Genomic DNA, 25,009 nt, shown 5'->3' on the forward strand with positions numbered 1-25,009 from the left:
TAATAACCTTAATCATAATAATCACTATAAGTGCTGTTGACATGTTGATCTCAACAGAAGATACTGATTTTGTTTGCGCTTGATGGTGTATTACAACTTCATGTGGTAATAATACTTTGCTATTGGTAGGTTAGGAATTTTGCACAAAGCTCTCAGTGTTTCTGATTAATTATAATTAGTAAAAAAAGAAAGAGCATAAAAAAAGATCTATCTTGTCACCGCAGAGGTCATTCTTTGATTCTTGACTTGGTCTTTTGGGCCCATTTTCTTCTCAAGCACTTATCTGGGGAGATTACATCTTAGGGAGTTCTTGTCATTATCTTAAAGCAGGGAAATAATTGTCCTTGAGGAAATTAATTACCTTTGCACACTGTTGCATTCTGGGTGGCAAGTGATTTAGAATTAATGGAGGCTGAGGCGCTGTCATACCTTTCATCGTCGCTCGTTTGTCACTCTTATATGTCAGCTGTGCTCCCCTGACCCTCTGGGTATAGTAGGTCACACCGTGTTCATACAACTTTATCAATAAATCATTAATTTGAGGGAACCTCCACATTTAAAACAGAGTGAAATTGTGAACTTCACCTACAGTTATGTTCTCGAAGAGAAAGAAAGAGAATAAAACATCCATCTTTTAATTGACCTCATTATTCCAGGACTGTTATTTGTTATCTTTTATTTTTTATTTGCACCCAAGGGATTGAAGTTAAAATTAAATTAAATTAAATACATAATAATGGAATATTGTACCAGTTTTCAATTTCGTTAGGGGGCTGAGTCTTCAATATCCACAGGACAGTGTCAATAATATCGATATTCCCTTAGGCAATGTAACACCCTGCAGGGATCCTCCATAGCCAACATAATGTGGACTTATTAGGCATTTCTGAGAAATCACAACTGTACAGGGGTTGTTTATGATATACTACTTGATTACGGGATATTTTACAATGTTAATTGAATGCAATTACGCTCACATTAAGCCCCTTACCATTGATATCGATCTAGTTAAGAAAAATAATATAAGGAGAATAATGTTGTTTTTTGAAAAAAATGGTATCTCTAACTATTTATTCTTTCCTGAAAAACTCAAAGGGATCCCGTCGCAAAGAGGACTCGACGAAAACGAATAACAAGGGCTCAGTGTCATCTTAACACAATAGCTGGCCTCAACCTTTTCACTAGGAGCTGGGGTGTAGTTTCACCCATATTCTAGCCTGTGTTTTTACAGAGTTTGATGTGATGAAAGAATGGAAAAGGCCAAATAATGTTTAAGTGGCATTTGGATGACATTTCTTTGGCCTGCTTAACCTTTGGTGAGCCTCACCACCCTCCGGTTTCATCAGATCCTAGCCACGCAGCTCCCATTTCTCTTTACCTCACACTGAATATAAAGTATGATGAGTTCCAATCGGAAACAAACAGACAATCTCACAAGTTTAATCATGAGGAGCCCGCATTTGTTTTGACATCAATTTTTGCCGCTTAAAACTCAAGCTAGCACACTTGTAGGTATGGCAACCCGCTTTAATTACTCTAGGGATTGATTAAAATACATAATCCTTATTTGTGTAACACAAACACGCCAGATGGGGAACAACACAAAATCAGTGTGATGCAAACAGCAAAACAAGATTCAACCAAAGGGTAAAATCGAAAATATATAGTAGAATGTATTTAATTGTTGAAAACATAAAGAAACGTACGAATATACTTATGATAATTGAACGTACTCGCAATGACAGGCACACGTGCACTTTATTAACGTTTCTGTTCTATTTTTTTAATTACTTTACTTGGATCAGTGGGAGTACTTATCTTTGACGTGAGTTGGGAAAGGTCACAGGCACTACAACAGACTGCTATGCTACCGGAAGCGAACGGTGATGCTTGCTTAATCTTTACCACTTAGGCTTGGGCATCGACATCAGACTTGACGTTAAATGATTGAGACAACTCGCAATATGCTATCGAAAAAAAAGGTAAAGTGAATTCAGCTTCAGAAATAACCGGCGGTGGCTGAGGGCTGCGGTGTCAGCTCAGCTGTCCTGATAAAGTGAAGAGTATTGATTAACGGTTTGAATTAACCATTCACTGTGGAATATTCATAACCCGCCAGCAAGAGTGCGGTGGACTACGAATATGCACAGTGTAGTTAAGAGCCCAAATCTGAAGCCCGAAAGACCATTATCTAAGTCGTGAAGATGATATCATCGAGATTGGAGAACACTGAGAACTATTGGCCACTCGCAAGAAATTAACCAAAATAGGAGAAGCTCCTCTCACGTCTTTGCTTACTATCCACTTTGTTTCCCAAGAAAGCAATGCATATAGATGGGACTGCCTGCCTGCGTTAAAAGCCTAGATATCTCAGGAGAATTTTAAGTACAAGCAGAGTGTGGTAGCCATCAACAGCTACTTCAAATTCCAGTCCATAGTCCATAGCGCAGGGGTGGGCAAACATTTTGGTTCAAGGGCCGGATAGAGTTTTGGAGACCGTGTGGGTGCCACATTCCAAGTTTGCAATTCATTATGTTCCTCCATGTTCAATAAACAACTGTAAAACGAGTATTCCTTATAATATTATTTATATTCTCAGAAATCTGTTTTAGCAGTAATGCATAAGTAGCTGATTAGTTTCAGTGCCATTTCCATATGTTTTTATTGTGGTTGGCTAACTTCCTTTTCTCATCGGTGCATATTTTGCTTCAAAACACGATATGACAACAATTTTCCTTTTCACAACCCTTTTTATCAGTGGATTTAGTCATTGCCATTTCATATATTCAAAACTCATCACCAATATGTAGTATGCTGCATATCAATGGGAACAGTGGAGCTTTTCTCTCTGCTTTGTCAGCTTCAATTCAAGTTTGGTAGTATTTTTTAAGTAGAAATCCCTCAGTATGGCAAATGTTCGTCATTCATCGTTGTTCCCCATGGATCATTGACTTGTTGATGTTCATGTTCATGACTGAGTTTTGAATCCAAACAGGAGCAACCTGACTTCGCCCAAAGAGGTGTAGAACTGGCAGAGTGGGCGTCTCAAACTTGTCTCGGAGTGTAAAGTCAAAGAAACATAGACAGTTTATAATTGCTAATGTTTTGACACAGCAATCACCACAGGAAACAGCTAAAGACACACTGAAATACGCATTGGTATCAGCAGGGGGCATCTGCCTCTCGTCCCACTGTGTATTGGCCATTTATGCCATGGCTGGCAGTGGCTGTCGGCAGGGGTGGCTTAGCCCACCCAAATGTACATCTTGCCCACACAATCAAAAGTTTAGAAATTAAATCAGAAGCGATCTCAGCGCCGCTGCCAAATCAGATTGATCGCCGCTGCACGTCCCTGTTCTCCGTTTCTCCAAACAAAACAAATAAAAACAGTGTGTTTTTATTGTAGATGTATTAATTTTCCTCTGTTTCCTGATTGAATTCAACTAAAAAAGCGAAGGGAGACCAACCCCCCCTTCCCTTCTAACATGCGAATAAGCCAATCAATATTTTTTACTGCCCCCTCAATCAAAGTCGTCTAGAGCCGGGCCTGCATTACGCAGAGACAGATGAGTGTGGGCTCTCCTAGTTTGATTCAATCTGTTTTAATTTTGTGTATATAACATAAAAATCAAGGATTACCTAATGGTAACACTAGGAGAAGCGTAGGCTTCGACTGCAACTATAGGTTCGAGTGTAGCTCTGGTTACCGTGGCTGAATGACCTTTGATCTGGCTGATCAGTGGTGACGTTCAAATTTTCCAATGCTGAAATTCAAGAAATAAAGCACAAAAAGCAGGCTGCATATCAGGAAATTGACAATGTAGGAAAGCCATTAAAGAATCCAATGTAACATTATAAATTATGCCCAATTAATTCAATATAGGCCAAATTAATATATATATATATATACAGTGTGTGTATATATATACATATATACATATATATATATATATATATATATATACGTATATATACATATATTTATATTTATATTCATATATATATATTCATTATGGTCAGAGCATCACTAAAATGGAAGGTCTTGTGTGGTGTTCCCGGTAAACAGTAGTTACTACCTCCTAAAAGTGGTCCAAGGAACAACCGGTGAACCGGTAACAGGGTCATGGGCACCTATGGGCTCATTGATGCGTGTGTCTGGTCCGATTCAACAGCAGATGTGCTGTAGCACAAATTGCTGAAAAAGTTAATGCTGGCTATGATAGAAAGGTTTTAGAGCACAGTGTATCACAGCTTGCCGCGTATCCGGCTGCGTAGCCGCAGAGCGATCAGAGTGCCCATGCTGACCCCTGTCCACCACCAAAAGTGCCTAAAATGGGCACGTGAGCATCAGAACCTAAAAAATATTAATTGTTATTATATATTTTAGGGCTACTCGATAATGGCAAAAATAATAATCATGATTATTTTATTTATCACGTTATTTAACAAATGACTCATTGACTTTGGAAACATCATGCATTTTTTTAACTTGAAAAAAAATTGATTTGACAGTGTGTATTTATTATTGTTCATAATTCACTATGGAACAATAATAGAACATAAAACTGCCCTTAAGTTCCAAAAAAATAGAACATAAAATTGTCACTGAGTTACAATAAAATTGAATATGGAACTTTCACCAACTTACTGTATAATGCAACCTCTCACTGAGTATTAACTCAGTGAGAGGTTGCATTATACAGTAACTTGGTGAGTTTTAAGTACATGAGCACAGTATCGAGTCCGATCCCGAAGCTGAACTAAACACGCCACATGGTACGGTCGCACCGCCAGCCCGCATGCGCTCGAACAGCCTAGCAGTGAGTGAGTTTGGGGAAAGCGAAAGCGCACTGCTGTAAAGGAAACGGGCGTGCAAGATTTATAAAACAAGACAAAATGAGAGCATCATTTTGAAACGGAATGTGGCAGAATAATTGTTTTATCTCCATTATCTTGTTTCCATTTCATCATTGGAAGCCAAAATCTTAATTGAAAATTAAATGTGTGTGTGTATACAGTATATATATATATGCATATGCAATATTTACTATATATTATTGATTCTATTTTTCAAATGTTATCAATGTGGTGTTCTTTCCATTTTACTTAGGTAGTTAAACACTTAATTAAACCCTTTCTATAGAATATAAAAAAGTAAGGTGGCCACATTTATTTTCTTTTTTAAAAACACATTACTGTGTTGGTAATTAGTTTCTCTTAATGGCTATCTACATAGAGCTTTGAACATCCTGGCTTGCGTGATAGCCATTATCCAGAGCTAATGAGAGTATAGCATTAAAAATCACTGCTGCGGTCAGAGTTATTGTAATACCCATCTGGCACCTTTAAATGACTCTCGCAAGGGTGCGACTGCGGTCCGTGCGGTGCGATCAGTCACGTACTCGCAGTGAAGGATGCTTGCCATTATAGTCTTGAGTGTTGTCAGCATGAAACATAAACTCGCTCTTGAGACTTCACATGATAGCTTGACAGCGACTGAAATCAAATCTCCCTGAGAAAATTGCAGCATAAATGCAATAAGCAAATGACCCGTGAGCCTCGTTCACTAATTAAAACCTATTTAAAAATTGGCAAAAATTCAATCTGGCTTCGACATCATATCATGTAACTTGGTAGTTTGATTACGATATTTATCATTTGGCAAATATGGTTAATGGAGGCCTATCAACAAAGGTTTTATTTGGATGTGTGATTTTTCTTCCATTCGTTAATTTTCCTCGCTTCCTTCTATTGCCTAAATTCATCTTGTCTTGTCTTTCCTCACTTAAAGTTTTGAAGAGTGTTACTAAGTATTCACTGGTAATAGTAATACATTAAAGTGGAATCAGCTCCAGTAGGCTGATTTTATGTATATTGTTTCCTGGTGCATAATGTGTTATAACATGCTATTTGAAGAAAGGGTTGAATTGATAACCATAATATGGTGGAAAAAAATGTCAATGGTGATAAAATGTTGGAATTCACTCTTATAAGTCAAAATATAGTGTCAAAAAAGTAGAATTTCCACCTCATTACTGTCATTTGTGTTTGTACACCAAAGCTCAGCAGCCACGCTTCACTTACTCTTATCTTCTGGTAATTAAATTGATAAAAGCCACCTTTGTAGAGGGCAGCTCTCTGTGTCTTTTGTGAATCTAAGATATTTCGATGTAAAGGCATGTCGGGGGAGTCAATTAGCCATGCACAAAAAATCTCAAAAGAGATTGCCTCCAGTTGATTATATTCCGAGCGAAAATGCGAATCGTCTGCAGATGCCATTACATTCCTGTCGCCTTGTGTCGCAGAATAATAAGCATTGTCTCAACTCGGCTGCTGGCGTGACGCTCCCCAGGAATGCTTCCGTGAGAGGTCTGTCTCACTAATTCATCACCAAAAGCTTTTCATGGGCTTGAGTTAGGATGAGAGAGAGTGTACCTCAGCACAGAGATGTGAGGAGAACCAAGATCTGGAGAAACCATCATTACACGTGCGTCACACACATACTTCTGAGACGGCAACCGCTATGGGTCCGGGAAGTCGGTCTCCCCAATTGCAACTCTTTTACGTCATTCTGCACAACCACAATATGCAGAAAACAATTGTGAATTAATCCTCAATACTCAAACTACAGTGACAAACATATGTTGCCTTTATTAAATTGACTCTTCTCAACCCTGTCACTGCAATGGCGGAACAAGCTCCCCCCTAGAATCAGGATGGAAAAATTGCCATTGCCATTGACCTCTCCACCTCCTAAGGGTCCTCAACTTTTAGCCTCCACCAAAGTTACTTGTTTCCATCACAGACAGCAAAAAAAATGGACCTCAGTTATGACTTCACTCGCTAGTTTCCGAAATGACCCTTGAGTTTTGCTTCACGCTCCCGGCCATGTTGGCCAACAATGGATCCAGTCATTTAAAAATTTGGGCCCACTTTGCTCGAAACTGAACGAGGCGCGCGTCATTCAAGGCAACTACGGCCTCAAATATAACAGTCTTTTAGCTTTAATATCGTCTTTATGGAACAATAAGGCAATGACCAACCAAGGAACCCATTAGAAGGAGTACTTTATCATATTGACTTTGTATATTTAGTGAGAAATTCCTTCTATTCGATCTTCAATTTGCATTGACTTCCAGTCTATTCAGTCTAAGTTGTTTTTTTTTCCGAAGCAGCATGTAGCGGCCATTGGGGAACATCAAGGCTGAAGGCTTTGATAATAAAGACTATGGTAGTTTGACTACTAATGACAAATGTAGTAATGTACGATGTAGTGGATTTGGACAAAAGCATCTAAATGATGTATAACTGTTGGGAAAAGCATTGTTTTCCTCAATCAACACCCTATTAAATCCGTGTTTTGCATTAGAAGGAGTTAGAAAGACAGATGTACAGGGTACTCAAAAGTGTCTTCATTTACAGATTGTGAGACGATGAAATGATCAGGTTAACCCTTCAGATACTTCTGAGAGCTTTGCGGTTTTTGAAAGGATATTTGTCAATTTTCTCCAAAGGCAAAATCTGTTGCCCCAGTGGACGGTGTTGAAAAGGTAACATCATCCAAATTGTGTTGTGATCCATGAAAAGGCCATACAAGTTCATGCAACCTGCAACCTCAATTAAAACAGCCTATTCTTTATCTGCGTTTTGGGAAGCAGATAAAATCAGAACGAACTCAGTAAAACAGAAGTAAAAGGAAAACTACTCCCCACATAAACTCAATCTTCCAGCCAAATGTGAAACAATTATAAATGGACCGCAAACAGTACAGGCTGCATGGGAAAATGTTCCTGGAAAATCAATGTCATGAAAGGGAGGGTAATTCTCAGACGGCATTATCTCCATTTCCCATGTCGTGCTCTCTGGTATGCTTTAAATAATTTTCAACTCAAAACACACAAATTGTGAATAGTTGTTTTGGGGTCAGTAATAACTAACAGTAATAGCTCGCCGTTTCACGCTGAGCAGTCCCGCAATTGCATGATAAATGGACATCGCCAAGGATAGTAAACCAACCAAATGTGAATGGTCAGCTCCCCTTTTTCTGCAATTTATCAATGTCCCTTTTTAGAATAAATACTAATGAGGTCGGCATGCTACAATTCCCTGCCCCGTCACGTTCTTGATACCGAAGAGCTGTTGGATCAGCAGAGGTCTGTTTCTAACCATGCTTAAAATGAAATTAACACCACCGCAAATGTTTAGTCAAAATGGCTTTTAGCATGACCTGGTCACCTTTATCAACAGGGCCAGTGAGGTGTTTTCGCATGACTGACAGTGTGTTGCTTGAGGGTAATGTGATTAATAAAAAGGTTACAGACAATTAAAGGTGAGGTAGGACCTTAGCCTTCGAACCCTTGGGGAATTTTGGCCCTCTGGGAGGTATGAATACGCTAGAAAACTGTTGCTAAACCCTTCTTTAATATCTGCCAGAAAGAACCATATGAATTACCTGTTATTTACTCACAGAACTATCTATCTCTACTATATCTCTATCTATACCATAACACTTACAGTACATATATACACTGTAGCCTACAAATGTAGGCTACAGTGTTGTCCTGTTATAGGCGGGCTATCAAGGATATATGCAAGACGTGCAAGAGGCATTTGACAATAGACATATGCTTTTGCATTTTGCATCCGCCATTGCCAAGAAACCTACCAAAGTCACGAGACTTCGAACCAGTCCATTGCTTACCCAGTTTTCGGGGGAACGTAACACCACCCACCCGCCATGCGCCATCACGACCGAAACACTTTGGGAACCTTTGTGACTTGTATAGCAAATGTCACGATCATGGCTTCAGTTTTGTCCCTTCTGCTCTGGTCTTTCTATCTGGCTCTCCCTTCGAAACTCATGTCAAAGCGTCCTGATGGAGGGGTACTTCAAAATCAAACCCCCTAAGACACAAACACAAGACACGTTAAATACAATACATCCCCTCCCGAGATGCCGCATGTCACAATATCGTCAAGGTCTTTTGGGTCTTGTCTAAATGGTTGATGAAATATTGTATGACCGAAGCCGTGACCTTGAGATAATTCACAGTTAGATCAGAGTCTATATATTCCAGTCGGGGAACAGAACGTGGGGATCATTTAAGCCAGGCGCAGTGATTGCATTTTTTTTTTTCTTCCTCCAGTGCAGCCCTCCTCTGATATCACACATTCCAACTGAAATTTATATGCACGATTGAATATGGCCATTGGCTATCATGTCTTAAATTAGGCTTCGCCACAAATCATGCCAACCTGATCATCGTTAGATTCGCCTAGTTCAAAACCGACGCAGGGAAAATCCAAAGGGAATGGAATAGTAAAGGACCAGAAGGATGCCTAGCTCCTTGTAGGTCATGTCAGTTGCACCGATACAAACTCTGCAAGATCTCAGCTGTGCTCCCCCCGGGTGCAAATGTAATATCCCCCCAATAAAGTAAATTACAGCCCGGGACATATTTCAGAGTCTGCATGAAATTGAATGAAATAAATGAATTAAAAGACAAGGAATCAAACTCGCTGATAGGGCTGTTGGATTTATAACGCCCCCCTCCACCCGGCCCTGCCTCGCTTCATCTCTCCTCTCTCTTTCTCTCTCCGCCTCTCCTTGAAACGGTGGATCCATCCATCCAAAAAGGAGGGAGGAAAAAAAAAAGCCGCAAGCCGGCCCCGTCCCAGATGATGGAAGCTGCCACCAGCCATGGAGCCGGACCGGGAGTGCTGTCGGAGAAATCCCCCCTGGCATTTCCACCAGGAATTACAGTCTTCCTGACATTCACTTAGGCTGACATGGGAACACCAAAACAAAAGGTTATTTATTCATGCTTACTTCCAGGAACGTCCACGCAGCTTTGGGTTTCATTAATAATGTACTGGACGTTGTTTTTTTTTCCACATAGGCTCCGATCGCATCAGCAGTGGATGGCAATATTTGTTCACGTGCAACGGATTTGATTAAAAGTAAAATGCCAGCTATGCATTATTATTATGGTTATTATTATGTGCAGTTCACAGGACGTCATAATTCCCCCACAAAATTATAACTCACCGCAATGAATGGGAAGTTATGTTTTACTTGAGTCATGAGTCATAACATGTCAGAATTTTAAAATTTGAAATTCATAAATACTAAATCATAAAATGATAAGTATTCATTCACGATTAACTGAAAAGAATAACTGGAAACAATCTACAAAAATAAGTAATTTCCAAATCTAATGAAACATTGTGAATTCCAGTGTATTTGTAATTGTGGTAGTAATAATAATAATAATAATAATAATAATAATAATAATAATAATAATAATAATAATGGCATGTATAAATCACAAACTAAAACAATATATATAAAACAATAAAAATAATTATTATTATATTATTATAATTATTATATTTATAGAATTTATCATTATTGTAATTATTCTATTCTAATTGTTATATTATATAATTTAAATGTAATATTTTATTATAATATAAAATCGTTCTACTAATCACTCTATGTTAAACTTTGTCCAGATTTGTAGCAGCAGGAATGTCTTTTAGCTTTACTAACAAGGGCCTTACTTACCAAAAGATCTGCAATTAATTTGAGGTTTCATTAAAGTGATCATTCAATGGATGGCCTTTTTCCTTCAAAGCTTAAACATGTTTATTTAACTTATTAAGGAAGGAATCTCTGTCAGCCTGTCCAATCTTTCTGTATGTCCTTGATTATCTCGACAACTGTTCATCCGATCTACTTCAACTTGGCAGGTGTATTGCTGGGGACACAAGGACGTGCAGTGTCGAAATTTGGTGCAATTTGGACACGTGACACGTGTAGTATTAATAGACTTTGAATAAATAAGCAAACAGCTTACAGCCGTGTGCAGCAGCGGGGCAGGACTTCGAACATTGAGCCGTGTGCATCAGCAGGGCGGGGCTTTGAACAGTGAGCCGTGTGCAGCAGCGGGGCAGGGCTTCAGGGCTCAGCGACTGAGTCACTTACCACCGCTGTGCAGCTGTTTTGAACGGGCACTGCGTTCCGAGCCATGCAGCCCATTCGAACAGGTTTTGAACGGGCACTGCACTAGTTATTACAAAATGGGACATTTTGGCACAGTGGCACAGTGCATTGCACTGTTGCCTCACAGCAAGAAGGTCCTGGGTTCGATTCCCCCGTGGGGCGCTGTTGGCACCCGGGTTATCTCTCAAACAGGAGCCTTTCTGTGTGGAGTTTGCATGTTCTCCCCGTGCTCACATGGGGTTTCCTCCATCTAACATCAGTAAGGACCCTCACCAAAAACATGCACACATCATCGTCTGACCACCGATGGACATTTTTGAACCTGGTCCCCGGTGTGTCGTTGAATGCTGCCCACTGCACCTGGCTGCCCCCCCGGAGGAAGGACACGCCAGGATGGGTCAAATGCAGAGGCCGCATTTCACTGGCCACCACGTGTGCATGTGTTGTGGTGTGTGGTGTGACGATTAAAGATCCTTCATCATTTTATGTCAACGATGGAATTTGCTCATTCTCACCCGCCTTCTTTATTCAAGAATTGCAATGAATAGAGCACACAAATAATAAATGTTGTAAATTGTGCTGTGTTACGAATATATTCTGAATTCAGACACGGATGGAAGGAAATTCAACATACAAAGAATAAAAGCACTCTGCCCATTAGTGCACTTTCTTAATGCGATGCCAAGCTGATTTCCATACCACACAATTTCAGCATGTATAACCTGGAAAAGATGCTTGTTTTGAATCAACAGTGGCTCCTTTGCTACCATTCATTATCTGTCATTTTCCCCAAAATTTGCGTAAATGCAAATGCACAATGCAATAGCAAATATAATAGCATACTTATACTATAATCATATAGATATGTATATTTCCTGCTTTTGCACTTTGAATAGTGCATACAGAGGTTTACTAGTTTACTGTACGGTTTAATTGTATTTGATTTAGAAATATTTCATATATCAGTTTAAATTTTCTATTATTGGGATGGTTGCACTAAACACAAATTCAATGTTCAAATGTATCTTTTTACACACTTCATAGTGCACATACACAAGGTTAAGACACGTGACACAAGTTGTTTCATATAACAAGATATTTTATTGTTAAGGTTTTAATTAAACATTCAAAATGTTTTGTTGACACTGATTGTCAGACACCATCTTGTTGGCAAGGCAAGAGCTCCACAGATGCAAGTTCTTAAGCACAGGCACTAACAAGCTGTGAAGGCATCCATTCAGTTCCACCTGATGGGGGTTTTATTAATTATTTTTGTATTGATTTTTGCATGCATTTATTTAAACATGTGGAATGTCTGTTATTTAGTTCCTTATTTAATAACATTTTGATTTGAAACAATTTTGCTGGGATGGGTTTCACCCATGTCCATTTTGGTTTGGTCCTGCTCCCATATTATGTTACCGTCTGTTTCATTCAGTTAGGTCCAGTAGATGTGTCCAGGTGCCTTTATTTTGAAACCCTGTGTGATGGCCACGCTACCTGCCGCACATCAGTCCTAATTGTGGTAACCACTGCACTCCCTAATCCCTCCCCACATGTTACTTTCTTCCATTATTTTGTCCCTATACTGTACACTGTTAACATCCATAATACCCATACACAAACCAAATAATGACACTACACAATTGTTGTTTCATATACCATACTTGCATCTTTATTTTGCATTATGACACTACACATTTCTAAGTTGAGTGCAAGCTTCTTAGTTTTACATTGTTTTGTCATAATTGCTTGAAGCTCATAAGTTTGTTGTGTCTTTCCTAATTTCTTTATCTTAGATATTCACTTGTTTCTCTGGAGTCATCTTGCACATACTCCCCGGCGACCGTCAAGGAATGAGCAAACTCAAGGCGCCAGACTTATATAGAGGAAGAGGGGATTAGAAGGTACCAACACCTAAAGAAGAGTGGGGAAGTTTGGAATCTTTGTTAATGTTGTCTGAAACTATTGTGTGTTTAATGATAACCTATTAATTCTCATTTTACATGAGAAGGACTTTTGGTTACTATACTAAATTGAATATATAATTGAATATATATATATATTTAGTATAGAAAAGATGAATGTAACTTGAAGTGTAATGTTTGTCTTTCCACCGTGTCGTGGTTTGGCCAGTTTGTATAAATATCCCCCTCTTGTTTCAGTCAGGGAGGCGAGTTGGTTCAGTTCAGAAGTGTTTCTTTTGGTATGTATTTTGAGTTTTGTTTTGTTTAATTGACCTGAGTTCTCTGGGGCCCAAGAACAGCTCATTATCATTTGATGTAATCGTTGTAATCATTATTTAATCTATTTTTGTCTAGTTTTGTTCCAATATATTTCTGTTTTTGAGAAAATAAACCCTTCATTTGAGCACTCTACTCTATATATATGTGTGTGTATGTATGTGTGTATATATATATATATATATATATAAACACACAGCATGAGTATGATTTCATAATACTTTGTAAATCTGTATGAAAGGGACCATAATCCACCAAGAAAACATGTGTATGTTTATATATGAACTATACAGTATATGTACACATGTTAGTGTTCCATATGGAAATAAATATAATATTTTATCATTTCTTATTTCAAGTACTCGCAATTTGTTGCCTGTACCACACAAAAAATTGTCAACTGATTAACTTTCAATATTAAATAAAAATATATTATTCATTTAAAATTGCTGCTAGTACTGTAGGTCTAGACATGACAGTAGGGAGTAGTATTACTATTTGAACAACTCCATAATATGCTCAGTGTCTGAGCATGACGTCAGGTCTCTCTGATGCTGGTGAACACCAGTAAAGCTGTGGGCCCAGATGGCATATCTGGGCGAGAACTGAAGACCTGTGCTAACCAGCTAGCCTAGTGCTCACGAGGATATTCAACGCTTCCCTGGCCAAGTCGGTGGTCCCGTCCTGCTTCAAGAGGTCCATCGTCATCCCTGACCTGAAGATCGCCTCTCCTGCCTGCTTGAATGACTACCATTGGGTGGAACTCACCTCGGTGGTCATGAAGTGCTTCAAGAGGATGATTAAGGATTACATCTGCGCCTCCCAACCCCCGCATCTTGAACCCGCTGGAGTTTGCGTACCGGCCAAACAGATCCATGGACGAAGCGGTCTCCCAGACACTGCACAACATGTCATGCACCTTGATGGTCGGAAGGGGGCCGATGTGAGATTGGTGTTCCTTGACTACAGTTCAGCTTTCAATACCATAATCCCCACCAGACTGGCTGTCAAGCTGCAAGAGCAAGGACTGAACACTCTGCTGTATGCCTGGATCCTGGACTTCCTCACAGCCAGGCCCCAGGTGGTAAGGGTGGGGAGGCACATGTCCAGCTCCCTCACCCTGAACACAGGATCCCCCCAGGGCTGCATCCTCAGCCCCCTACTGTACTCCCTGTACACACATGACTGTGCGGCCAGGTCCACCTTCAACACCATCATCAAGTTTGCTGACGACACCGTCGTGGTGGGCCTGATTACTGAGGACGATGAGAAGGCCTACTGTGAGGAGGTGGCTAAACTGTCACTCTGGTGCCAGGACAACAGCCTCTTCCTGAACATCAGCAAAACTAAGTAGCTGATTGTGGACTTTGGGAGAGGATTACCACCGAAGACGCACTTCCTTCGACAGGGTGAGCAGCTTCAAGTACCTGAGTGTCCACATCATGGAGGACTTAACATGGACTATTCACACAGACAGTCTGGTGAAAAAAGGTAAGGCAACTTCTTTACCACCTCAGGCCGCTGAAGAAAGTCAGGGTCTCGGTGAAGATCCTCAAGTCCTTCTACTCTGGAGCAGTGGAGAGCATCCTGACAGGCAACATCACTGCCTGGTATGGGAACTGTATTGCTCAGGATAGGAGGGTGGTGCGTTCACATACCACTGGAACGACCCTCCAATCTCTGCTGGACTTATACACCAGGAGGTGTAGTAGCAGAGCCCGCAAGATCATGAAGGATCCTCATCACCCCAACAACGGACTGTTCCAGCTGCTGCGGTCGGGCAAGCGCCTCCGCAGTCACACGGCGAGAACAGAGACTGAGACAGAGTTTCTTCCCACAAGCCATAAGAACTGCCAATGCTGACCTCACCAGGGGCCCTCACTGAGCCACACACATAGGCCCCAATGCCTTACTGTACTGTATGTAGCATACTGTACTGCATACTGTATCACTACTCAGGGTTACTGCATACTGCGCGGTATTGTTGTTCTGTTCATTGTTACTGTATTGCTGTGAAGTACTGTTGTATACAGTACTGTATACCTCCACACACACTACCTCACCTTATTCACATGCCACTTTACTGCACATATCTATATATGCAAATAGCCTATCCCATATACATAAGTCTATTCCTTTTATTTCAATTTTGTACCCCCACTCAGTATTACCTTTTTGAGTCTTAATTTATTTTTTATTTTATTTTATTTCATTTATATTATTCTATTCACTATCTGCATTATGTTTTAGGAATCAGTTAGTTAGCTAGGTAGAAATTATGTTAACTATTGTGTTCAGTTCAGAAATTATTATGCATAATCTTCAGGTGCGTTGCAAAAACATTTCACTGCATATATGTATGAACGTATGTATATGTACTGTATGTGACAAATAAACCTTTTGAATCTTGAATCTAATAGCCTGCTCTACGGCCGACTCAAATCCATCACTAGTCATTTAGTGAAGACAGGCTTAAGTTTCCACAGCCGAACCCGGAAAGAAAACCGGGTTCAGCCAGGATTTTTTTTGCAATGGCCGCTTGCTTCTTCGTCGAACCTAAATAAGCTTTTTTAGTTTGGTTAACCAGACGGAGGAAGACAAAAGTAAGACAGGATTGGTGTGTTGCGGGGGGGAGGGGGGGGGGGTTCTGATACTGGTTCTGCTAACATGAGAGTGGGCCGATGAGAGGGGGCCACCGCCCAATCGACACTTTAGTCAACCAAGTAAGCTGGCTAATTTCTAGATGCTGTCGCGCAGAATCAGATAGAATAAGAGCGAGCGGAAGGGCATCAAGCAAATAGAATTTAATGAGCGTCTGACATACATACAGTGAGAGAAGAGCGAGGGATGAAGCTCGAGCTACCGCACGCAGTTTGTTTGAATTGCTCTCATTTCATGTTTTATTTTTTCCTGAACAATACTTCAATTGGAATTGATCCACCATCCTGTTAGACGTATTGGAATGTTAGAACTGCGCGTTGAGTGGCTCAGTAATCAAGCATCTTATAAAACAAATTGCATATTGCATTAGCGATGTATAGAGGTTTCTCCAAATGCATCAACATGCTAATTAGGCGTGTGCTCATTCTATAATACTGTGCACACAGTTGGCTGAGTAATATGCTAACAATTTTAATCTGAGAGTAAAGCTGTGATTTATACTTTGTCTACGTCTTTGCGATATGGCTTCACAACCCCAGTATTGCCTGTTTTCCTAATGCGCGATCAGGAAACGCAACATTTCAATAATTCAAACCGTAAACTGACCTTCTTTGAAATTACTTCACATCAAGTTGTCCCCGTTCTTACTTTTGTGAGACTGCCGTCGGAGCGTGTACGTCGTAAAATGTCTCCGACATGCTTCCGTGGTAAATTAATAGTGGAAAATCAAAGAAAGGATAATAATGAAACAGAAAGCCAAGAGCTTTGTGAGTAAGCTCTTGGCTTTCCGTCCGGAAAATCTGTTTTGAAGCATTAGCGGCCTGGGAGCTGCAGTGGGGGGAGTTACTGAGCGATGGCTTTAATCCAGAATCTCACTCCACTGAGCTACGGCCACCTTTTAACGTGGATCAGCCGCCGTAATTAATCTTTAACAGCTCTAGTGCTGCACACCCTCGCTCTCTCTCTCTCATCTCTCTCGGTATGATCACACATACCGAGAGCAAACATTCTATCAATATTTATCTACTTTTCATCCCATCGCATCTCACCGTAAAGGATAGGTTCGCTATTTTTCAACCCAGGCCTTATTAAATGTTGGCTCTTATTTATATCACATGAACACTTTACGATTATGAAACTGACAACTCTGCGGAAGGTTCTCACAGAGCCTAAATGCAGTCCAACGGAGCAAACATTGATGCCTTAAAATAAACGGGAAATCTCCCTTTTCAAAAAATGGGGAACTCACATCATAGTCAGACTTCTTTGTAAAAGTTATTCTTCTTTGTACGATGACTGACTGACCCATTGGATTGGACTGCATTTGAGCACAGTGAGAAGCTGCAGCAGAGTGGTCAATTCCAGCGTGACACGAGGAACTGTTGCGTCCTCTGCCTGACGGAAACATGGCTGAACCCACTGGTGCCGGATGAAGCCATACGTCCAGCCGAGGCCTTCTCCGTGTTCCGCGGCGACAGAACGGGAGAGTCGGGGAAATCCAAAGGTGGAGGCGTCTGCCTAATGGTAAACAACCGCTGGTGTAACGCCAACAACACCAAATTCCTCTCCCGCTCCTGCTCGCCGAACCTGGAACAGCTGACCATACTATGCCGTCCATTTTATCTTCCCCGGGAATTCAGCACGGTCATCATTACAGCCGTTTATATCCCACCGCAAGCGGACACCGACGCAGCTCTGTCGGTTCTGCACGATGTGTTGTGCGGATTTCAGAACAGACATCCCGACGCGGCTGTGGTGGTGACTGGGGACTTTAACAGGGCCAACCTGAAAAAAGTTCTGCCGAATTTCCACCAACACATCACGTGTGCCACCAGGGGAGACAGAACTCTGGACCATTGTTACACTCCTTACAAGAACGGATACAAGCCCGTGTCGCTTCCTGCTTTCGGGAAATCAGATCACGCCGCGATCTCGCTGCTTCCTGTTTACAGGCCTCTGATCGCGCGGGATCTGGTGATGACGAGGGAAGTGAAGCGGTGGACGGACCAATCAGAGGCTGCGCTTCAGGACGCTCTGACTGACGTAGACTGGGACATGTTCCGAGCGAGTTCAAGTGACGTCAGCGAGTTTACGGAGGTTGTAGTGAGTTTTGTGGCTACGCTCGCGGATGAAATCGTTCCCACGGTGAAAGTTCGGATATTTCCAAACCAGAAACCATGGGTTGATAAATCCATCCGCTGCGCTCTGAATGCGCGCACGGCCGCTTACAACGACGGACTTGTATCTGGCAACATGGACAATTACAAAGCGGCGTCGTACAATCTGCGGAGGGCGGTGAGGGACGCCAAACGGACGTACAGAGACACCGTGGAGCTGCAGATGGAGCGGGGGGACACAAGACGCTTGTGGGAGGGGCTGCGAACAATAACAAACTACAAGAGCAGCTCCTCCCCAGCCACGAGTGTGGACGCCTCCCTGGCCAACCAACTGAACTCCTTTTATGCGCGGTTCGAGTCTGGCAGCAGCACCGCTAGCTCGCCGGCTAATTGGAGCTACACCGCTGGGGAAGAGCGCGCACTCTCAGTGTCTGTGCACGAGGTCAGGAGGGCTTTGATGCGGGTGAACACCAGGAAAGCTGCGGGTCCAGATGGCATATCTGGACGAGTACTGAAGACCTGTGCTAACCAGCTAGCTCCGGTGTTCACCACAATATTCAACATCTCCCTGGCTGAATCAGTGGTCCCGTCCTACTTCAAGAGGTCCACCGTCGTTCCTGTCCCGAAGATCGCCTCTCCAACCTGCCTGAATGACTACCGTCCGGTGGCCCTCACCTCGGTGGTCATGAAGTGTTTCGAGAGGCTGATTAAGGATTACATCTGCGCCTCCCTCCCCCGCACCTTGGACCCGTTGCAGTTCGCGTACCGGCAGAACAGATCCACGGATGACGCGGTCTCTCAGGTACTGCACACCACGCTCACGCACCTGGATGGCCAGAAGGGGGCCTATGTGAGAATGCTGTTCATTGATTATAGTTCAGCTTTCAACACCATAGTCCCCACCAGACTGGCTGTCAAGCTGATGGAGCTAGGATTGAATGCTCCGCTGTGCACCTGGATCCTGGACTTCCTCACAGGCCGCCCCCAGGTGGTCAAGGTGGGGAAGTACATGTCAAGCTCCCTCACCCTGAATACAGGATCCCCCCAGGGCTGCGTCCTCAGCCCCCTACTGTACTCCCTGTACACACATGACTGTGTGGCCAGGTCCAGCTCCAACACCATCATCAAGTTTGCTGACGACACCGTGGTCGTGGGCCTGATCACCGACTGCGATGAGAAGGCCTACCGCGAGGAGGTGGCTGACCTGTCACTCTGGTGCCAGGACAACAGCCTCCACCTGAACGTCAGCAAAACCAAGGAGCTGATTGTGGACTTTAGGCGTGGATCACAATCGAGGACGCACGCGCCCTTGTGGATTAATGGGACTTCTGTCGATAGGGTGAGCAGCTTCAGATATCTGGGAGTCCACATCACAGAGGACTTAACATGGACTGTTCACACAGACACTCTGGTGAGAAAGGCGAGGCAGCGTCTCTACCACCTCAGGCAGCTGAGGAAATTCCGGGTCTCGGTGAGGATCCTCAAGTCCTTCTACTCTGGAGCAGTGGAGAGCATCCTGTCAGGCAACATCACTGCCTGGTTTGGGAACTGTACTGCCCAGGACAGGCGGGCCCTGCAGAGGGTGGTGCGTTCAGCTGAACGTACCACTGGAACTACCCTCCCCCCCTTGCAGGAGTTATACACCAGGAGGTGTAGTAGCAGAGCCCGTAGGATCATGAAGGATCCTCATCACCCCAATAACGGACTGTTCCAGCTGCTACGGTCATGCAAGCGCCTCCACAGTCACGCAGCGAGAACAGAGAGACTGAGACGGAGTTTCTTCCCTCAAGCCATCAGAACTGTCAATGCTGACCTCACCAGGGGTCCTAACTGAGCCATGCACTAGGCTCCACTACCTACTGTACTGTATGTAGCATACTGTACCGCATACTGTATCACTGTTCAGGGTTGTTCGTGATGCCGTATTGCTGCGCCGTACTGTTGTATACTGTGCTGTATTATCCCAAACACTACCTCACACTATTCACATTCACATGCCACTTTAATTCACATGCCACTTTAAATGCACATATCTGTATATACATAGGCATATTCCTTCAACCTATTCCATTTTATTTCAATTTATTTTTTATTGTATTTTATTCTATATATTTTTTATCTTATTCTATAAGTATTCCACTTACTGTATTACGTTTTAGGAGTCAGTTAGTCGGTCTATTAGAAAGTAATTTTCTACTTTTTATTTTATTTTATTTTAGTACTTTTTCCTAGGACTTCTTGTGTGCTATCACCGGGTGCGTTGCATTACATTTCACTGCATATATGTATGGAAGTATGTATATGTATGTGACAAATAAAAATCTTGAATCTTGAATCTTGAAACGTGTGTCAAGAGTAAAGCATTCAGCGAGGTTGAGATAGGAACAGTTCTAAAAGATGGGAACCGATATTTTAGTAAGGGTGAGAAATAGCCAACCCTTCCTCTAGGAATCCTCATGTTTGCTACAAGACCATCTTAAATGTGCAGTGCGTAGAATTTACAGAAGGGGCTTGGTAGAAATGGAATAAAATATTCCTAAGTATTTTTTAACTAGTTCATAGTTCCATGAAAATAAGAATCCTGTTTTCAGTCTCGTTACCTCAGAATGAGCCGTTTTCCTCTACATAGAGAGCGGGTACGCTTCCACGGATGGCCGCCATGTTGCATCGTCATGTTTCTGTAGTAGCCGAGAATGGACAAACCAAACACTGGCTCTAGAGTAGGCCTCTCGCAAGTTTCGCGGCCACCGTCTCTTCTACAGAGGCCGCCATGTTGCACCGCCATGGGGAAACGTATTCAGTTGGTTGCGATCTGCCACCTCACTGCTAGACGCCACTAAATACTACACACGGCACCTTTAAGAAATGTAGAGTTGCAAGAAAAAAAAGTTTTCATATTTTAACAGATTACACTCTACTGGAGGGAGCTTTCCTTCACGGGAAAAATCTACTCCTCGACCAGATCCAAAACTTAATTCCACTGTGCAATAGTTACTTGTGGCTTCAGGATTACTCAATAATGCATCAAAACCCACAGGCCTCCAGGGGTAGCAGTCAGTAATCAAAAAGGAAAAAAAAGTTAGGGTTTTCTTAATAGGGCCCTCTAAATATCTAGGGACAGAAATGAGGGCATGTAAAATTGATGAAGGATGATTCAAAGGCTATATAGCATGGGGAGAGCTCAATACCGGAATGAGAGTAATGGCATGTCAGAAGGCCTGGCAACATGGCGCAAAGATTGAACCGTGTAAGTGATGAATGTCCGGTGTTGGTAGTCCAGTGAAGATGACACCATTTAACTGCCACTAGACCTCCACGTCTCGAGACACGTGTGTGTTTGGAATACTGATTGGTGCGGCCCCCGAAAATCCAATTTGTGTTCCCAACCCACGATTTGACGAAAAGAGCATTGATTTCAAGTCTGCGAGGTCTGACTCTTCCGGTGATATGAGATATTTGTCTCGAGGTTGTAGAGCCTCTGCTGATACAATGGGAATAAATACAAATAATAATGACAAAAACAATTTATAAAAGCTTCATTTGGTTTTTGGTGGGGATGTTTTCTTCTCACTTTGCCTGAACTAACATTTCACTCATATGCAGAGCGTATTTTATTATTTTATTAAAAAAACCCATTCGATGTCAAAAATGCAAATTTAAATCTCAAAAGTAAGCTGTCAAAATATGTTTTGTTTGTTTTCTTTAACTACAAATACTCCTTTGTGTATTTTTGTTTTTCTGTAAATCTGGATACGACACAGATCCCGAGACAACAACAAAGGATTTCTGTTTTCACAGTTGTTGCTGCTTTTCTCAGCTTGGTTTAGCGAGATGAAAAAAAGGAAAAACATAGTCACCAAAACACATGTTATTCTTTATGGATTTAGGATTCTTTCTTTCAATCTTCTTTCAATATTCAATCTTTCTATCTCATTCAGTCTTCTAATTATTATTATTTTTTTTTTACAAACAAATTGGATAACGTCTTTAAGTCTCTTCACATATTTATGGACTCCAACGGGTCCTGTGAAATGAATGGGTTCGGCAAGCAAAGTCATAAGTTGTTAATAAAAAAAATTATATAAATGGTTCCTTCTAAATGAATGAAGAAAAAAAAAATGGTCTTAAATAGTCACAACATAAAAACACAGCTTCAAAAATCATCATCGTCAACACAACCTCATTCTGATGAATGACTTATTACTGTTTCACTTTATATTGGTTCTTTCTCCTGCCTGCTCTCTCTCTCTCTCTCTCTCTCTCTCTCTCTCTCTCTCTCATAGAATGGATGTCTCAAACACATAGCCGTGACATTTGTAACATTAGAATGAAAGGATCTTGGGTTTATCGGTGCTCCAGAATGTGGTTAACCACCTCTCCCTCTATGCAATAATACCCATAATACGCATAAATCTATATAGGTTATGTGCCATCAGTCACAGCCATATGTGTGCCATATGTGTCATCAGTGTTGTGCTTGTTACTCAAAAAAATTGGAGTTTTTTTTTGTTTTGTTCAATTAGTAAACGGAAATAAAAATATATAATCTAAAATAAAACACTATTTCTACTTGTTTTGTTTGGAGAAACGGGGAACGCCGACGTGCAGCAGAGAAAGTGATGTGACGGTTGCGAACGAGTCAGCTCTGGTGGCCTCAGATGGGAGCTGGCTCCCATCTGAGAGCCGATTTCTTTTTTTTTTGTAAATGAATACAATACGGAATAAAAGGATGCTCCTAATGCGTAATTGTTAAATACGATCCGGAAACATCTTATTTTGGTAATAACATGAAAAGGCAACCAAGCGTTGTGAGACTTTATATGTTGTGCAGGTGCCCTCCCCCCGCCCCCGCCCCCCCAATACCCCTCGGTGCACAAATCTAAATAAAGGAAAATTAAATTCTATTTAAGGAGGAGCTGGCTGCTCGAGCCGGAGCCTCCCTTTATTTTTCAATCTGAGGCAAACAAGTGATTTACCAGTCACCTCAACGGGAAATAATATTACATAAAATGTATTTACAAACTTTAATAGTGACAAAGGAGACATTAAATTAAGTCATTTTACGCCCCTATATTAGAGACACACCAAGCAAGCAATAATAGCAAACAGTTATTTTTTATTTTAGGTTTTGTTACCTTGTATGGCTATACATTGTTTTTTAAATCAGGAAATAAGTTTGGTTGTACTGTTCAGTAACTTTCAAAATAGTCTTAAAAACCAACACGCAAAAGAATCATGAAAAGACCATGGATCATGATCCTGCCTGAAACAAATTATACAATATTTTTTCCATATCATCCACTCCTACTTCCTTCCGACCACACCTCACTCCTTTGTTTAACCAACCACTGTGCTGAAGGTAAGTTAGGGTACATTTCATTTAGGAGGATTTAAATGTATATTTAGTAAAACACAGACAATTAATTATATTATATTATTATAGAACCCAGAATCGCAATTGTGGCGCCGCCCTTTGCGGCCGCATGTGCGAGCGCCACGTGTCGATTACGCACATTTTAGTATTATTTGTATTTTTAGAGCTTATAAAGCTTGTTGTGCGTAATAACCGGTCGTCATGACATTTCACTGCATATATGTATGAACGTATGTGTATGTTTGTGACAAATAATCTCTTGAACTTGAACTTGAACTTCTGTCCTGACCGCACATCATTCCTTGGAACATTCATTATAATACATTTTTACACCGGACCCCTGCTGTTTCTCCTTGAGAGACACTATTAATATCATAGCATAGCAAAGGGGTTCCCCCTGACCACTCCTTGGGACCTTCATTCTAATAGCTTTGTTGTATCAACTGCTTGCCTGAAACCAAGACGACAATTTTATTTTCATTTATTTACTTCAACGTTAATTTACACGTGTTTCAGCGAAATGGGCATGGGAATGGGCTCTTCAATCTCGCCTCTTCAATCTTGGCAGCCATGAGCGCTCGCTCTCATTTGGACATGCTTCCAAAAGTAAACATGTGACAGATGAGCTAATTACGGGAGATTAAAAGTGAATTCCGCCACAAAGAAACAATAAACCCATTTCATAGATTGAGGCGTCACTGTCTGAGCCTAATGGGTGGCAACAACAAAGGTATCGATGTCGTATAAAAAAGAATGTAATATAGTGGTGTTAGCCTGCTAGCTAAGTAGCTAGCCAAGTGGCACAGTGGACAGTTTAGAGGAGGTCCCTCAGCCTTCCAACTAACGACAAGACTAAGAACGTCATCTCACCGTCAAACTTTTTATGCCTCGAGACGAATGTCGTCCTCATGTTGTAGCTGCTCTCCTCCACCAAGTTCTCAAACTCCAATTTGCTCTGCTGGCTGAGTTTGTCCTCCATCTCCGACGTGCAGCAAGTGTACCCCTGAGGACAGACACGGAGGTGTTCGCCTGGATCACACAAACACAAAATAGAGACAGAGAGATTTGTTGTTTTTTTTCTCACACAAATAACCGTTGGGTTCACCTCAAAATTTGAGATGACTCGGTCCTGATCTGCGCACAAAACGACATTGGTTGGAATCTGAGGACATCTGTCCGAGCTGATCAATCCGGACTCATGCAATGTAGTTTTGCTCATCTCTTCGTAGCACACATGCAGCAGGACATCCCAGTACGAGCGTGACACACAGTCAGAAAATAGTTCTTCTTATGAACTGGATAAAACCCCAAAACGCAAGAGCATCCACAAACGACAAAACGAGCCATCATCCCTGAAATGAAGAATATCCCACACTATATGAAAGTGTGAAAAAGGGGTTTCAATCGATATTGGAAACATTTGGCTATTTTCTCCACGAGAAGCAGGCGGATAAAGCAGGATATCAAAGTCAAAGATATCAAAGAAAAAAAGGGGGTGGCTGTTCAAATAACCAATTGGTTTATTTCAGAACAATTCTGAGGCCGACGCTGTGCGTCCATTTCTGCTTTGGAACACCCAGGGAGTTGTAACTACCCTTGACCTTTATAA

At 41.6% G+C, this 25,009-nt stretch overlaps 1 protein-coding gene across 1 annotated transcript in view; it reads right to left on the reverse strand.

Moving 5' to 3' along the window:
* The window catches only part of gpc6a (glypican 6a), a gene marked incomplete at both ends in the record, with an annotated part of 187,944 nt that overhangs the window by 128,108 nt on the left and 34,827 nt on the right, over positions 1-25,009 (reverse strand). Inside the window, one exon of the mRNA XM_079997347.1 lies at positions 24,271-24,429. Coding sequence (XP_079853473.1) covers positions 24,271-24,429 — 159 coding nt within the window. The remainder of the gene's footprint in view (positions 1-24,270; positions 24,430-25,009) is intronic.

The sequence above is a fragment of the Zeus faber genome (genome assembly GCF_960531495.2).
Source record: "Zeus faber genome assembly, chromosome: 3".
NCBI lineage: Eukaryota > Metazoa > Chordata > Actinopteri > Zeiformes > Zeidae > Zeus > Zeus faber.